The sequence below is a fragment of the Chanos chanos genome, chromosome 5, assembly GCF_902362185.1.
Source record: "Chanos chanos chromosome 5, fChaCha1.1, whole genome shotgun sequence".
In the NCBI taxonomy this organism is placed as follows: domain Eukaryota; kingdom Metazoa; phylum Chordata; class Actinopteri; order Gonorynchiformes; family Chanidae; genus Chanos; species Chanos chanos.
This window is the reverse complement of record NC_044499.1, coordinates 13,012,421-13,030,311: the sequence shown is the minus strand read 5'-3', so window position 1 is coordinate 13,030,311 and position 17,891 is coordinate 13,012,421. Positions and strand designations below refer to the sequence as shown.

Here is a 17,891-nt window from a genome sequence, read left to right as displayed (position 1 = left end):
GAGCTTCTTCAGAATTAATTTGCATCACTGCCCTCTTGTGTTGTTTTTGAGAGAGGACAGCCAGCACAAAGCCAGGGTTGTACGGATTTGTAAAAAAACAAAAAAAAATCTAAAATATGCAATACCCTGAAATTTTGGGGGGGGTTTTTTGTAAGTAACAGTGTGTACCATAACCTTTCATAATAGGTCCGAGGGCCATTTTTTTTAAATGACACAGGCACGGGACATACGGGACACTTAGTTTTATTCTGTCTCCTCTTTGATAACATTCTTTAAGCTGCTCAAACTTAGATTTTGTTTTTCCTTTTATAAATGAAACGATGTCAAGGGGAACAGTGGAGATTTAACAGACATTAATGACTCATTCAACTCAATACTGTCGCACACCTCAAATAAATAGCATTCATTCCAAGTGGTACAATCTTACATTCCAGACACAACAAGTGAACGTAGAAACAAGTCAGCGATCAAAATGAAACAAAAACAAAATTTTGTTTTACACAAAATAACTGAACAAACAGCTCAAGGATAAAACAAGGGCCAAGGACTAAAGGTTGCATCATAAGCCCAGAAGCCAACTGGGGTTTTGATAGTTAGGACCCTATTCATAAACCTTTCCCCAGCTATTGTAATTAAGATGGCACAAGTGAGAAGTGACAAGACTCAGCTGACTGACAGATTGTGCTTTATACTGGTTTTCTTTTCTGATTTGCTTCCCTCTGGTTTATACTACAGTTCAGCTTCACTGGTCAGCCATACGAGCCAATGAGAGAAACACAGTAACTGGCAAAGAAACCATGAGAACATGCAGTTCTGTGTAACATCTCAAACAGATAACTAAGGCTTCTTAAAACTACAGCAGAAATTTTTCCGATATCCTCCATTGTTTTTTTTTTTTTTTATACTGCTTTCTACCCCAGGCTCCAATCATTCTTCTGCTCTGTTCCAACTATGCTACTTTTATACTATTCTAATTCATTCTGGCTGAGGAATGAGGAACAAATACTGATTAAATCTGTTTCTTTAGAGTCCATCATTTTGATATGAGCAAGTCCAAGTGAGATAAAACTTTGTTTTTTTCTGAGAGATAAATAAATACTTCAAATAATAGCTACAATTGCACCATATGTGTTTTCTGATGTGTTACAACTATGAGCTGTAATTTTGGGGTCATTCGCTCACAGATAATTAGAGCACATTTTACGTTATTACTGATTATCCTCTGAAAGGTAAATAAAAGAACAAACAAAACTTGTCATACTGGTCAAACAAAACTAGAGACAACACATAAGATGTCCTAAGACTAAACTTAAAAAGGGCTCTATAAGGCAAATAAATAATTAATCAAGTCATTTTTCAAAACCAAACGATGACATTTCCATTTACCATACACATTAGTTAAGGCTGATGGTCACAACGCAAGTTAAAAGAAACCAATGGATCATTCTCCACAAACAAACAAACAAATTAAATCTCGAGACAGCGAGAGAAGCACGATGGTGACATACCAAAGAATAACATTCAGAAAGACAAAGTCAGTATTTGGCAGTAATGCACAAATCTCACTGTAAACAAAACCAAACATTAGGGGACACATTTCCCAGAGTTCCCCTCTCCCCATTTCCTTTTTATGGTATGGTACAGCACCAAAGGAAGGGGTGGTGGTCTCGCGTTGTCAGTCACACAGGTTTGTTAAGATTGTTTGATTATCAGTGTGTATTCCTATGAGAGTCTGCTAACTCCAGTCCCTCAGTATATGGACAAACATTACCGGATCCTGGTGAACAGGTTCAAAACTGATATAGACTCCTAAAGAAAGAGGAAAAAAAAGCAAAAACGTGAATGAGAGCCCACGACGTAATGCAAAGTACTATTATCCTCAAAGATTCACACCATCTCGACCTTCACTTATGTCATCCAACTACTTCTTCTCCACTAAACTTTAAGGCACATAAAAGAGTATGTCAGTAACCTTGTAGAAACTAAGCCTCTTTGTCTGCATCAATACAGTAGTCCATAGAACGTAAAGACAGTCGCTGGTATAGTACCTTAGTAGACCTCATTTTGCTGAAGACGTTCCAGAAGCGTAGCGTCTCATCTCCTGCTCCTGTCACAATGGCTTCACCGTCAGGAGACATGGCCTATCGGGGACAGAACGGCGGAGTTAAAATATCTTCTCTTATTCGGTCTAGAGATAAGAAAAGTAGAATAGGGTAGAGTAGACTTACCAAGTAGAGTACCCTATAGGAATGTCCAGTGAGTTTGGCAACCTGAGTTAGGGACGGGTACTTCCACACCAGGATCTGGTTCTGAGAGTAACCATGTGTGCTTACCTGGACAGAGGTATGTGAAAGAAAAAAAAAAAAAAAAGAAAGAGAAAGAGAGACAGAGAGAAGGGGGGAATAATGAGGGAAATGGTGGAGCATGAGAAAGATATACGCATTCATCTAAATACTCTGAACGTGACATGCTTCATCTGTTTAAAAACAGCTTGGTCTTGCCTTCTCCTGTCCCAACCGAGTCACGTACCAGTTCGTTGGTGTGTTTGGACCAGGCCAGGTTGCAGACCTGTGAGCCTGTGTCAGTACACTGCAGCGGCTGGCCCGTCAACGTGTTCCAAAAGCGGATGCAGCGGTCTGCCGTGCCTCCTCCAGACGCCAACAGCCCGTGCTGGTGAGGAGACCAGGCGATGGCCTTCACCGCGGCCAAGTGTTCTGTGTACTGCTGCACTGGCAACACGCTCGAGTGATTCCACACCAGCAACTATCAGAGCAGAGAGAACAAAAAGAAAGGAGAAAGGTAGAAGGTGATGAGGAGAGCAAAGGGAGCGAAATTCAAGGGAATAACGGAAGAGGAGGTGAAACGAAGAAGAAGATTGAAAAAAGTTAAAGAGATGGGAGGAACAAGGGAGAGAAAACAGAGAGATAGAAAAGAACATTAGATACGTAGTTAGAGCACTGAGGCTGCAAGTACTCAAATGTGAGAAAAACTAATGTTTCAGTATGAAACAAATCTTCTCGTGTAGACCAGCATTCCCAAATAAATCTCACTGTTAAAATACTGGTGTTCTGTCTATACCACTGAGAAACAAGACGGTGAGCATTCAAACGTGCGCTCTGGTGACGAATGGCGGTTTAGTCACCTTGTTGTCGTTGCCTCCAGAGGCGAGAAGCTGATGGTCCGTGCTCCACTTCAGTCCGCACACTTCTTGTCTGTGACCCTGCAGCCGGCGTTCAGACTGTAGCGGTGGCGCCCGGATGTCCCGTTGTAGAATGAGCCTGTCCCGACTCCCCGACGACAGCTGATCCACATTCCACGCCAGTGCGCCTGAACACGGAACCACAACACCATGGATTTCCAAGCTAGGGTGGTATTAACTTTACTTATCTGAATTTTAATCTATACGTAGACTTCATCCCTTACATTGACAGAGGAGTTTTAAGACAGTTTTATAAGTCTTGTTAATGGTCATTTGACACAATGGACACTTTTCTCATGCTATATACGTTTGTTACTGTTACCATGGACTGAACTGAGAGAGCCAAAACAGGGGGCACTCTGCATAACTTAAATCAGCATAAGGACAGTTGTGAAACTGATGTGAAATTCAAACAAAATTCAAATGATGAAACTGTCCAGTATGTGGCTGTAAGGGTCAGAGGGAAAACTGAGAGACACCTTGATTTGCGCCTCTGTGAGGGCTTTTCCACTCACCCACTCGTGCTGTGTGACCCTCCAACACAGACAGCTTTTTCCCTGCAGCCGCATCCCAGATCTGAACGAAGCCTTTATGTGTCCCAACTGCCACCAAATTGCCCTGACACACCACAATACACCTCACATAAACATTTCATCACGCAGAGGGCCAGTTCATTTAGGAAGCAGTAGTAGCACGTTCCCTGCATGAACCCAAAAAATGTATGCAGCACGATTTTAGTGTGGAAGACTCACCCTTTCTGACCAGCCCACCGACGTCACAGAGTCGCCTTCAACCGAGAGATCACACAACCGTGTTACCTGAAGAGAATAAACAGATTAACAAAACCAAGAACCACATAAATGAACTTACGGGAGACACTAACTACAGCTCTGTAAAGAGGTGGTGCTGACCTGGCTGGTACAGGCACTCCACAGGTAAACACAAGTCCCCAGACCCACGCTGAGGACATTTAAGGACGACCAGTCGACCAGGTTCAGGTAGAAGTCATCCTGTAGCTCTGGAGCATCGAGCACCTTAAATGGAATCTTAGAAATCTTGCGGGTAGGTTTCCGTGGTGACCGCAAGAGCTTCTGACTACAGGATGGGAAAAAAAAAAAAAAACCCATACATTACACATAGCATTTACAGTGTATTTACACTGACAGACAATCAAGAGCAAAAGAGGTAGAAGCACACTGTAGGCAGGAAGTGTTTGAACCAAAATGTGTCTGTACATTTGCATAAATAAAAATGTCTGTGTTTCAGTGCCACCACTGTTGCAAGGAAACAAAACAAGACAAAAACTCAACACACCAACAAAAGAAACAAAAATCACACTTACCTGTTGCTGCTAACAGGTGATAACGAGTAAGGTGAAACACTGTTTCCATCATCGGGAAGCGAGCGTTTGGCACTGACAGAATACTGTAGCAGACACACACACACACACACAGAGTCACAAAAACATCTCATCTAAACAGCTGTACCTGAAGTCAGCGTCATCATTGATTATCATTAATGTCTAGACAGCAAGCAAACTCCTATTTCCAAAGAACAGCATTGATGTATTGAGTTCTTGACCGTGAAAAGAATTAGAAAATAAATGCAGACCGATGCAGACAAGAGCGAAATTCCTTTCACTTACTGATGACCAGATTTGACTGACGAGCCGAATGATCTGTTTGGGCAATTCAGACTTACATGCAGGCTGTGGACACTTTTAGCTTTATGTATAACCTCTCTTGTGCCCCTAATTTTCATCAATGAATTGTTCCATGTTCATTGCATCCATAACAATGCTAATACCAAACCACATCACAATGGATCAGAGACAGGGCCACTTACACTGAAGAGGCTCCTCTTCTCTGGTGTGGAGGGCTGTAGCCTGCGGTCCTCTGTCTGTGGATCCTGCACCTTTTCTATACCTGCCCCCAGCAACTCGTTCTTCAGTAGGGCTGAGTAGGCCAGTCCATCTGCTGTAAGAGGGGTGAGTGTGTATGCAGGCGCACACGTATAGACACACACACACACACACACAAACACACAAACGAGAGAGAGAGAAGAGGAGAGAAGCAGAGGTGAGAGATGTGTGCAAACCGGGCAAGCACACGCACAGAGCGTTGCCATGGTTACCATGCCACGATGCAATTACTAGAACAGTAAGCTCTTGACTGTGAAGGTTACCTTTACTGTTGTCAGACGTGCCGTCTTTTGCTTTCCTGTTTTGATTGTGTGACTTTTCGTTCTCCTGAGTATACAAACAGTGCAAAACAAGAAATAAATAGCACCCAAACGATTTCTTTTATCAAGTTTACGATGAGACTTTTTTCAAAGATTTTGACTACTTTTGGAGGCAGACAGAAGGAGTCTGATGGACTGATAATGACACAAACATTGACAGAACACGGGTTTGACATTGACTTGAGTCATATCTCACATTGATGCGGTGGAAATTGACGCTCCAGTTGGCTCCAGCTCGAGAGGGTATGAACCTGTCTCCATGTTTACTTGGTGAGGACAATGGAGAATTTGTGGGCGTCAATGTACGCATGACTTTCTGTAAAAGGGTAGGAAATCATTTTTCAATACAAGACTACAATAAAACAGTCCAGAATAACTTCTACCCACTGCATGACACTTATAAAACACACCACTACAGTACCGTGGAAATCAAGGGAAATAAGTGTGACACGTGTCAGATAATAACTGCCACGACAAGCAGTCGTTTCAAAAGTGAGCTAAGAGTTTCAATCATCCTACGTAATCTGAAGACTACGCCTATAGGAGTTCTTACATTTCATTACATTCACAATTAACCTGTAAGGAGAGGAGTACAGATACCAACCAACAGTGTCAGCGTTTAAATCATATTACACCGTAGAAGATGTGTGTTTGGAAATACTGGCAAAATTGGTACAACAGTAAACACATTTGATTGACATGCACAGAGAATGCCCAATGGACATTCTTGAACAGCAACCCAGAAAAAAATTGATCATATTCAGCAGCAAGTACAGATGCTATTTGCCTAAATGGTTTAGCATCATGATACTGTCTTCTGCATAACACAAACATGAATAGAATAGCAATATTCTTAGAGTGATACTGGCCCTGTTTGGGAGTAGCCAGTTTCAGACAATTATTAAGCAAATGTGTTTTGTGGCAGAGTCTAAATCTAAGACAGGAACTCATGAGGAGCCTTTCAAAGACTGAATGAAAAAAGTTAAAAATGAAAACAAAAATGAATCAGCTTTAAAAGGAGGGACAGACTTACGAGAGGACTGGAGTTGTCATTCTGGATGTTTATCTGTCGTAACAGTCGACTCTCGTAGTCTTGATCCATGGCTGCAGAAAGAGAGAGACAAAAAAGGTAATGCATACAACATGTACAACATTCTCAACACATTTAAAGACAGAGTCTTGTTCAGTGCACGTAGCACAATATTCAGGCAAGAGCATGTCAAAAGGCAATACTGTAGATATTTTAAAGCTGTGTAAACAGGGTTAAACATCACTCTTTTAGTCATGAGAGGAAAGCAAAGAGGCTCATCACAGGTGTCTTTATGTGAGTTTGCACAGCAGATGTTTCAATTACAAGTGGCTGTTTGTCTGAGGACAACTTAGAGCCAATGTACCAGTGTAGTTCATTGGTGTGTGACAATTATGAAAAAGTGAAGTATGCTTGACTGCTCAGATGTCAAAATGTTTGAGACGTTATGGTACACGAAACCCACCTCGCCAGCTCCAACACTAAGCAACTGAACAAAATGATTTCAAAGGCATTAGTGACTATAGTTGCAAGTAATAAAGTAGCTCAGTTACTTTCTCAACTAATCTTATCTGTTCAAACTTAATTTAAACAAACTGGACATTGAAAATATTAAGAAGGTACACTGATTTTTAGGCTCCACCAGGAGACTGTAAGAGTGTAAGATGAATTTTGACCAACAGGACGTGTGATTCCAAGGTTTTTCTTGTTGTTGTTTTTTTTTTTTTTTTTTTATAACTATCCATCGGTGCACAGGAAACGGGACAGGCAACAAATCAGCAACGATGTAGAACCCGAAACCCCTATAGTGTTAATAACAATTGCCACCACAGTTCCCAATAAAGAGACAAACCAATTTGTCAAGTTTACTATACATCACACAAACTCGTCACGATATCAATCCAGATGAGCCAGTTGACTCTGTTAAGACTGCAATAAGAAGCCAGAGAGCCTTCGCACAGGATACGTTTTCTGTTTGTTTACTCTGAGCTTTAATGATCACATAGGTCGAGGAAATGAAGCTAGTTAGCAATAGCCAATTTACGACCTAGATGGTTTGTTAAACCCATCACAGAAGCGCTGAAGTTGTGGACAACGGTAAGAAGAAAGGGGGCTATGTTAAGGAACTTCACAGAAAATAAACTGTACAGGATGAGATATAAAAAAAAAAAAATCCAGAACACATACCACAATCTTTAGCAAAGCAACAGGAGTCTCCGTTCTAGCTTTGGTCCCTTTCGCTGATTGTTGTCCTTCTGAACGCAATGTGATATGGGAAATGCTGAGCTGACGTCACTGTTTAGAATTAAAAATTCAGTATGTTTCTAGAGTGACTTTAACTGTCTGTCTATCTGTCTATTATAATGTAATGTAAAACATGAAATAATTAAACCAGCGTTTGGCTGATCTTTCGAGCAATTACTAAAGCTCAGGTAAAACCGAATGCTAAGACCAAGTGCTTTCATCACAGAGATCGCCGAGCACTACAAAGAGTTTAGGCGATTCTGAAGATGCACAGTCATCCATCGCATATGAGCTAGTATAGTAAACTCAGAGAAAACACATGAGCTAGTACAGTAAACTCAGAGGAAAGTCAGATTTTAAATTGCCAGTATAAGCGTAACATAAACCCAGCATATACCTGTGCGGTGCCGGGTACAGTGAGATACAAGACATGAATCTATTGGATGTCCTTTCTAGCTTTATTAACTCTATGGTGAGGCGGAGGAGACCACGTGACAAGTTCCATACCACAGATTCAATAGAGAGAACAAACGAAAGCTGTAAGCAAAGAAATAGTCTTCCGTCGCGTGTACTGTAGAGTAATAAATCTAACATCATTTAGTATCAAACCTTGTTATGTTCTTTTCCTATGTACTTTTCGAAAAAATTCTGGTGATCACGAACGTCAGCATTAAACGTGACAATGTCAGATAACGAGACGCTGAAGTCTGTGATGTTTATGTTAACTTACGTGCTCATGAAACGCAGAAGGGATCTGAATAATGCAGAAATACAGAGACGACGTGAAATGCAGAGGCGGATTAGACACAGGCAATATTTTCTCCAAAGACAAAAGAGAATGCTTATGGTAATCAAACATTCATTTATTTTAAGCTTTGTCAAACAACCTGTCACTTTAGTGGATCTAAGTGAAGTAAGAGGTTTACTGCACACAAATGCTTCTTTCTCCAAGTGATTTACAAATTTTAAAAAACAGTTAATTCTGGACCTCCACTAAAGATCATAAAATGGTGAACATGCATTCTTAGCCATGTTTGAATCATGTCTGTATGTAGCCAATAAGTTCATTGTTTAATCAGATCTTGTGAAACTGCTGTCTTGTTGTCTCCTCAGATGCTAGTGGCTCAGAGCTCACGCTGCACTTGTGACATCCCAACTCGTGCCTGGAGCAAAACAGAGAGCACAGATTGGTGGGAACGGGTGGTCATGAAAGAATTCCAGCCGTCCGATTGGCTTGAGAAGTTTCGTATGAGCAAGGAAACCTTCTTTTTCCTGTGTGGCAAGCTGAAGCCTCGCCTAACCCGTCAGGACACTCGTCTGCGTCCTGCCCTACCGTTAGAGAAGCGTGTCGCCGTCGCCCTGTGGCGACTGGCGTCTAACGTGGAGTATCGCATCATCAGTGCCTTGTTTGGCGTGGGACGCTCCACCGTGTGTAAGTGTGTGAGAGACGTATGCCATGCCATTGTGGTGTTGCTACGCCCGCTTTATCTTCGCACGCCTACTGAACAAGAGCTAGAAGATTCCGCTCGCCTTTTCCAAACGCGCTGGGGCTTCCCACACTGTGTCGGAGCACTCGGCAGTTTGCACGTGCCCATCATTGCCCCATCAAACAACACAAATAACTACTGGAACAGCCGATGCTGGCTCTCTGTGGTCTCCCAAGGAGCGGTCAACGGGCTCGGCCAATTCTGGGACGTCTGTGCAGGTTTCCCAGGCAGCACCGAGCCAGCGGTCATCCTTCAGAACTCTACGTTGTGGGCTCTGGGATGCGAGGGCGCGCTGTCTCCCGACCCACCAAGGAAGTTCATGGGCCGGCCGCTGAAGTATCTGATGCTGGGGGACGCTGGGTACCCTTTGCAGAGCTGGTTACTGAAGGGTTACCCCGAGTCAAAGGAGCTGACAGCCGGTCAGCGGGCCTTCAACCGGCGGCTGGGACGAGCGCACAACATCATCGAGAACGCTTTCCTTCGTCTCAAAGCTCGCTGGCAGTGTCTGCACAAACGTAACGACTGTCACATGGACGTGCTGCCCACCATGATTTTGGCCTGCTGTATTCTGCACAATATTTGTGAGGTACATGGAGACACTTTTGTAGAAGACTGGCAGGAGGCGGTCAAACAGTCAGAGACTTTGCAGCCAGCCGACACGCTGCCCAGCACAGCGGATGATCCAGAGGGGGAGGAGGTGCGCTTGTTTTACTGTGAATACTTCCTCCAGCAGGAGGCCCAGCAGGAGCAGAATAAATGAAGATGGACATTGTGTACCTTCACTCCCTTTTATTGTGCAACACACCCAAACTGCATCTTGAGTAACTCGTTAATTTTCAACTCTGATCTTAAGAGTGTTCCAGGAAACACACTCATTTGTAATTCATTACATGTGTTGGAATGGAGACTGTGTCTTTATGCGTTCATGAAAGGTCTTTGGTTCCTCTCATTAAGAATACTGTTTAGACCAATACTGAAAATAAATGAGATATTCAAAGACAACTTCTCACTTTCACAGGTGTAGAAGAGAGAAAACTGGGCCTAATGCCAGTTTTGTGGTGGAACTCTCCTTGCATCTGTGCTTTCATTTGTTATGTGACTAGATGAGTGTGAGCACTGTGGAGTGAAAGGTTGCAAATCATTTTCACCCACAGAGGCTAGATTAAGATCCGTGTTAATGAGGCTGAACGTATGAGGAAAAAGAAGTTTCTGTTTTAGAGATTTGGAATGCAGCGTGTAGTCACATAAGAAAGGTGAAATAAAAAGAAAGGACTGGACCCTTATTCAACATGTTAATTAGCAGAGTAACACCATCAGATATAGAGCATTTCAACTTCTCACAGATTTTTTTTGTTACTTTAACATGTTACTTTAACTCCGAAAGTCTCTTTGTAGATTGTTTGGGAAACTTTATACCCCCTCAGAGTATTGCTCAGCAATGTTTAAGGCTAGCAAAATAACTCCTGAACCCAGGGCTGGGAATCATGAAAGGTTTCTATTATTATTGTTATTATTATTATTGATCATTTTCTAATCTGTAATATTTGAGTATACAATTATTAAAAGCAACTAAACATTTTGCTCTTAATAAATGTTATGTTGATGTAGTCCTGTTCTTCTCGCAATATGAGATGGTATGTCACAGGCAGTTTTGAAGGCTTCGTAACAATCCTGCAGTCGTAGGGGCATAACATAAAAGAACCATGACAACCAAAAAAGAGGGAAAATTCTCTTGATTATTGGCTGCCACTCAGTTTTTAGTTGCCACGTAAACTATAACATATCACTTGATTTATTGTTTGTGTTTAGGCTACATGTTTTTTGTTCAGCATTTGACGAATGTAAGACAGATGAGACCAGTTTCTTCACCAGGCTATTTACAAACATATCTGTTGACCTATGGGTGTTATTTATATGAAATAACTGTCAGTAATCTCCAGGTAATGTATTGTCACCTGCAGATGTCATCACACTGTCTGTGTATTTATGAAGGTTCAGATTAAGAATGGCTCTATAGTCTAGACCAGACCAGTGGTCCTCAACTCCAGTCCTGGGGGCCCCCTGTCCTGCACGTCTTTGTTTTAACTCTTCATTATAACAGTTAATTGAGCTAATCAAGGGCTTGACGATCAATGGATCAGTGGAATCAGGTGTCTCAGTCCTGAGCTCAGAGGAGTTGAAACAAAGACGCGTAGGACAGGGGGCCCTCAGGACTGGAGTTGAGAACCACTGGTCTAGACAAGAGTAAGACTATTCTAGGGATAATGTTTCAGGAGACTTATGTTGTCTTTGGCCTCTTGAAAGATACATATTTTAAGCCGTGAAAGGTGCAGATGAGTATAGTTGTTCTGCCCTCTTAAGTAATCCAGTAGTTTCTTTTTTCCGAATCAAATTGTTTAGAGGGTCGTTGTTGTTTACCTCTGTGTTTTATGCATTGGTCTTATGTCTAACAAGAAGCTTTTGTCTGCATAGAGGATTATATCTCTGCAGTGAACAGAGCATTATGACCGTACAAGAAAGAACTGCCTGGGGCGGGGGGGGGGGGGGGGGGGGGGGTGATACGCATGTACATAATCACTGATCGGAGTCGCTCGCGTTTCCTTTCACATTCTCCCCACAACAAGGAACCCCACTCTGCAGCCAACATGCTCCATCCCATCATGATTGGCATTATTGCCTTCAACTCATCCATGACCGTCTTCTTCTGGACCTTCCTCTTTTCTGAGATCTCCCTCAAGTGTTTTGCTGAGGAACCAAAACCTGCAGTTAATCCAGCATAAACTCTTCTCACCATGTAGCTAGCTCTTTGTCTTTGGGCAGCTTCTAGGGCTTTGTAGAGCAATTTGTTCTCTCTGATCTTCATTTTTTTTTTCATCCATGTCTTTCTTGCTGAGACAGCCTTCACTTTCTTGGATTTTTTTTTCCGTTACGATCTCCTGAGAGCACAGAATCAAGTGGATTCTGGCTTCATCCGCAGGTAAAGTATCTCTGGTTTCCTTCTTTTTCTCAATACATTTTAGTTCCTGTAGGAGTCTTATTATGGTCGTCCAAAGTAGTTCATATATATGAGTTTGGAACTTTTCGTGTGAACCATAATGGTAGTTTGTTTTTTAATATGTTCATAATTACTTGATTCATATCACTGATTATACATAAAAGGATATTTTTTGTTTCGCGTTTTCCTTTTCTCGTGTTATTCAGTATTTTACTCGTTGCATTGGAGGAAATGCCATCAGCGTCATTCTGTGATTACAACTCCTCTGCTCTAGTTTGTCATAGTGTTGGTCAGTGTGAATTACTGGCCATGTGCCAGCCCCCCCCCCCCCCCCCCTTTTTTTTCTGTGTATCAGCTGTGCTGGCTTGCAGTGTTGGATTTGATCTGGATGTACGCATTACGGTGTCATTTGGATGTATCCTCTTGGTGTTCATCCTAGAGTACAGCCATCTTAGGCTCAGAGAGAACCAGGGATAGGTAACTAAATAGAGGAGAACTTTACACTTCTCTACATACTAACAGGGTGGGTAATCTAGTCCAAACTAAGGCAGCATCTAACTTTATTCCTCCTGTTCCTGTCGCTATTCGTCTCATCCCTCCATCTTTGGACAGGCACCATGCTTCATCCTCTCATGATTTTCATTGTCTGCTTCAACCTTTTCATCACCATTGTGGAGTGGGTCTGGCTCATGTTTATGGCGATGCAAGCAGAGGAATAATCTTGGACATGAATTGTCCATCAGTAGGACAACTGAGCTTTGGATATGCTACTGATTCTAAAGGTCTTGGTATTAGTACATTGTGGCTTGATACTATTTTAATGTACACAGTATGGATTGCTGCAGTTGAAATATACTGCAGTTCAATCACAATCCAACAAAACGAATGAGGAACATGTAGAAAGGTAAGACAATCATTGGTGCATTTGATAAAAAAGCGACAGAGTAGTTTTTTTTGTTTTTTTTTTAAAGATTCGGTTTTGCTGCTTGAGTCATTCAGAGTTATTTGTGCCACTGTCTTTGCCTAGTGTTAAAATTTTTGTAGAAAAGAAAAAAATCAACAGATCAGAAAAAAAACATTTCAAAGATTATATACAATGTAATATAATAAACAAAATATTAGTGTCAAGGACTCTGAGCATATTGAGACATCTTCATCTTCTGTGTTGTTTTTATTTACTCGATCTTGAAAAGCAGAAAAAAGTCCTGATTATTCTGGCTTTCTTGGAGGGAGTTATCCCTTTCTTTTCATTTTTTTGTCATCTCAGTCCAGCAAAGAGATAAAAGTGAAACATCCATTTTATTTCTCTTCTCATTTATATTCATCAGTACATCTTGCTTCTAGATCATAGTGTCCTGTGTTCATATTTCCCATTCCTAAGAACAGTTCCAACCATTCAGGAGAGAAAGCTATGATATGTGTGGCAGTGTATGTGGGATTTGATTAAACGAAGCTTAATCTTCTTTAATATTACTACACTGCTCCCATCTTCATTCCAAAGTCTGTAATCCCACCAGACTGGACCTTGATTAAGCATTGGGGTTCGAATCCTATTTACTTTCTTCTATTGTTCTGTATACCCTTGATGTTACTGGATTATATCGGGTTCTTTACTTTCATTTTAGTTTGGAAAAGTTGGATTCCCTTTCTCATAAAACAAAGCAGTACGTGCCGATCAAAAACAGATGGTTAAACTAATTTTTCCATTTCATAGACAGTAGTCGTCCACACACAGCATCGACGAAGATCTTTGTGGTAGTCTGGTATGGACAGCTTGCTCCAATTCTCTGTGCATGCCTCAAGTGGAGGCTTAAATCAGAACCAGACCGGGTTGGTTCTCAACAGCCGTCAACTCTTCCAGGTCGCAGCAGGGAACGAAGGAGACAAAGCATACTTTGTGGATTATGCCCCTCCTCCACGAGACACCATCGTTCTTCCCCGCCATGTTGTTTACGTAATGGTAGGGGTAGTTATCGTGTTAGTGGCCACTTATGCTATAGTGGGGCACTTGATTAAAGATCTAACACATGATCTGGCAGGTATTGTTCTGGATGGTGCCTGAAATGGCTTGTGTTTCGTGATGTGACGTCTTCCTACGCTCCTACACTCCCTTGCTACCCTTGCAAGTGACCTTTTACGTGGTTTAGTCTTAAATATAGCAAACACAGTGTAAACGAAGTTAGTCTTTCGGTATTGTGGAATAAGTGCGTCTTGTGGATGGTGTTCCTTTCTCAATCCTAATCCTGTTTTCCCATCCCAGTGTGGGATGTTCCTATTTACAGAGTACAACATTAAACTGATGGTTGAACCGCATGAAAGGTGCATAAAAGTGACCAAAAGTTGTCAAATAAATATATAACTTTCTCCACCCCCTCTCTGTAGATTGGATCTTTGGTCCAAAAATGGAAGAAGACAATGAAAGAAACTGTCGAGGAGAGGAAGAGGGAAGAGAAGAGGGGATGAAAAAGGATAGTTTTGATGATGGGATCAATGGAGAAAATAAGGAGGAAAGAGTCGGGCTGCTGCCAGGGATCCAGCGATACATCAGTCCTCTTTGCCCCTCCCACACTAACATGATACCAAATTTTCCCTTGTGAAAAAAGTAGACCTTTTTCATACTCATATATACTCATTTAAAGTAGAATTTCAAGCATGAATTCTAAATACACTATATTAATTATGCACTGCTTTGGACACTTTCACTTCAAAATGTAATTCAAGTGCATTACTTTACACTTCTCCATACTGGTTTTGAATATATATATATATATATATATATATATATATTAAACATTTTTTCAATACTATTTATGTTTTCTAACCATATAAAATATAACAACTGAGTCATACATGAACTATATTAATAATATGTTACTAATGTATAAATGTATATATACATAATACTGTTACAAAATATTTTTACATACGAAACCAAATATTGTTATATCTTTTATTTATAACAGAAATGCCAATACCCAAATTCAGCTTACCTGTCTGGAGTATGGAATTGTATAATTTCATCTCTCAGAGGTACCCACTAGCCTTATAGGCAATCAGTCAGTGACAACACAGGCAGGAATACTTTACTTTTAAAGGAGTACAGATCATGGAAGTTGATAAGCATTGGATTGAGAAATTTTAGCTGTAGTCTGTGATATTCTGCTTATAGTTTGCTTTGTTTTTCTTTACATTTCATAACGATGTTTGGTTTGCAGAGGTGCAAAACTGCATCATGAAAAATGTATGTAACACAGGTCATCATAAAAGCAGGGCATTTAATAGTCATGTCATGGAAATGTAATCACAGATGTTTCTTAAAAGTAAAACTCAGACATTGCTGTAAAACACAAAAAACATCTATTCAAAGTAGAATATGAAAATGTAATTTTCTGGTATGTAGATTACCTACATGTTCTTACACATAATCATTGCAGGCCATATTGGAAAAATACATTCTGAGTTTCTTAATTAGGAAACAATATGTATGTTCTGGGCAGTGATTTTATACTACTATCAAATGAGTTCAACACATCTTTCAAAAATACATCCGATTCTGTAAACATTCGAAAAAAAAAAAAATACAACAAAAACACATCTATATGTTATTCTTACAAAGTGTAGTTCAGGCACAACATTTGCCCACCATTGAAGTTAGTGTTTCAAAATTCTATTTGAACATAAATTATGCAGAGGGAAAGTTTTAAATAAAAAGTATTAAACAAAATCATACATTTGAAGTATATTTTACATATTTTTGAAGGTTAAAATCATGTAAAAAATAACCATTTTTCACCATCATTTCTCCCCTCCAGCTTAAATGACTTCTTTGTAAGTTTTACAAACCAAAGCCAGATCTTTCTCTTTTTTTAAACAGAAGTCCATGTGCTTGTAAAGACGTAACAGTATTTCATTATTTGAAAGCATTTTTAGATTTTTGTGTCTTGCTGCAGTGACTTGAGACACAGCTTGAGCTAATTTTGTTTTAAAAGTAGATGAGTAGGTCAGTTCCTCATTGTTATAGATTTTGTGATGTGTTCAGTTCTTCTCCAAAACTCTGGACTGCTTATGACCAGCAATGTTACACTAAAAAGTCCCTTGTAATACATGATTGGTTAAGCATCTCTACATTAAAAGAATGAACCAGCTCATTGTGTTGTGTCTGATTCATCTCCTCATCCCTTGCTAATACTTTCCATAAGTCTGCAGAGGTCAGGTCAGGGGCAGTGGGCGTTATTTCCAATGGCTCAAGATTTATTAATACTGCAGATTATATCAGGCGCATGTAATGAGAAAAGTGATGTAGGCAATATAATGTTCTCAGCAAAGGAGAGAGAATGTAACTTGAATGTAAATGTAAGCATTACATATTTCAACTGTTTGACAGTATCTAACAATGGCTCTGTTATGTGGGTCTGATTGTGTCAGGTGCTCACAGAGAGTGAAATTTAACTCTGTTTATATAGATTTACATATCTACATGTGCATGTGCACATATACAACTATGACACCTATGACGTAGCTGTTACCTGATCATCACGTTGTTTGGGTTTGCTGCTTCAGGCATACTACATTTCACCGGTTTGCTCAAAAGGTAAACAGATAATTACCCTGTTTGAGTACCGTGCCACTTAGTATAGCTAACAGGCCATATGAAGTTATGCTTCCCCTTTAAAATATGTTGCTTGCTGTTTGTAACCACTTTTTGCCTGAACTGCATTTATCAATAAACTCTATCAGCCAGTCACAGTGTGCCCAGGCAACCAATACAACCCATGAGATAATGGTCCTGTTTGTCTGGCGCTCCGGCCTTAAATATTAAGCCGCTGCCTGTGAGGGATAACTCCAGATAAGCCCTTTGACCTTGAGGAGCTGTACCAATCACTGCAGTGCATTCACACTGCATGGATATATATGGTGTATGAAGTAATAAAGGAAACTGGCAGTTGGCCCATTACTTACAGAAATCGCATTTATTCAGACTGAGTTGGAATTGGAGGAAATGTTCGATGCAACCTTGCAATCACTATTGAAATGTACGCGAATGGGTTTTCCTGATGAAACTGGTCAGCGGTTTCAGTGGGATACTGTCTCTTCTTCCGTGACTGCAGCCTAAAATACATGGTATGTACAGATTTGTTAAAGCGTTGACTCAGTGGTCTCTACGATACAGTATTCTCATCCATATGTAAACTGTGTAAATTTGCAAATACCAGAGATGACACAGCAGTATCAGGTCCACTGACTCCTTTTCATATGGCTGTCTTATGATTCAATATTATGAATGATAAACAGGCATGTCTAAAATTGAAAACATGTTATATGTTAAATCAGCTCTGTTTTGGCAGCAATGTCACTTTCAACATTATATTTTCCATAGCAGTAGTATGAGGTAAAATAACTCCTTAAGGTTTTAATTCTAAAAAAAATAAATAAATGCACTAAAATCTGTAATCACGGTACTTAAAGTGGATGAAAACTTGTAGCAAGAGAGTTTTTTTGTTCCTTCAGTGACTCTTGCAATCTCTGAGCTGAAATCTTAAACAGGTACTTAACCAGTTGTGTAAGAATTATTCCCTATTCTAATGTCATCTGTATGTCTCTATAATAAAGTGGATTTCATAAAAGCCTGTGCAGGCCTCCTCTGCCCACTGAGGTTTTTGAGACACACTGTGGACTATAATTTAGAGAGGAGGTACT

At 40.5% G+C, this 17,891-nt stretch overlaps 1 protein-coding gene across 1 annotated transcript; it reads right to left on the bottom strand.

Annotated features, from left to right (window-relative positions):
• Nucleotides 1-251: 251 nt before the first annotated feature.
• On the bottom strand, nt 252-7,709 carry LOC115811389 (fizzy-related protein homolog). Its single transcript, XM_030773559.1, has 14 exons — nt 7,656-7,709; nt 6,474-6,544; nt 5,637-5,756; nt 5,384-5,447; nt 5,045-5,175; nt 4,542-4,624; nt 4,111-4,294; nt 3,952-4,017; nt 3,715-3,817; nt 3,143-3,327; nt 2,530-2,763; nt 2,229-2,333; nt 2,049-2,141; nt 252-1,809 (listed from the first exon to the last, which is right to left on the bottom strand). The coding sequence occupies exons 2-14, from the start codon at nt 6,540-6,542 to the stop codon at nt 1,768-1,770; spliced, it is 1,479 nt and encodes a 492-aa protein (XP_030629419.1). The 5' UTR covers nt 6,543-6,544; nt 7,656-7,709; the 3' UTR covers nt 252-1,767.
• Between the last annotated feature and the right edge of the window lie 10,182 nt (nt 7,710-17,891).

Coding starts and splice junctions, on each gene's coding strand:
- LOC115811389 (XM_030773559.1), bottom strand. CDS start 6,542: ATGGATCAAGACTACGAGAGTCGACTGTTACGACAGATAAACATCCAG. Junction 4,018..4,110: donor GGAGTGCCTGTACCAGCCAG/GTCAGCACCACC, acceptor TATTCTCTTCAG/GTAACACGGTTGTGTGATCT. Junction 3,328..3,714: donor GGGTCACACAGCACGAGTGG/GTGAGTGGAAAA, acceptor TTCCGTGTTCAG/GCGCACTGGCGTGGAATGTG.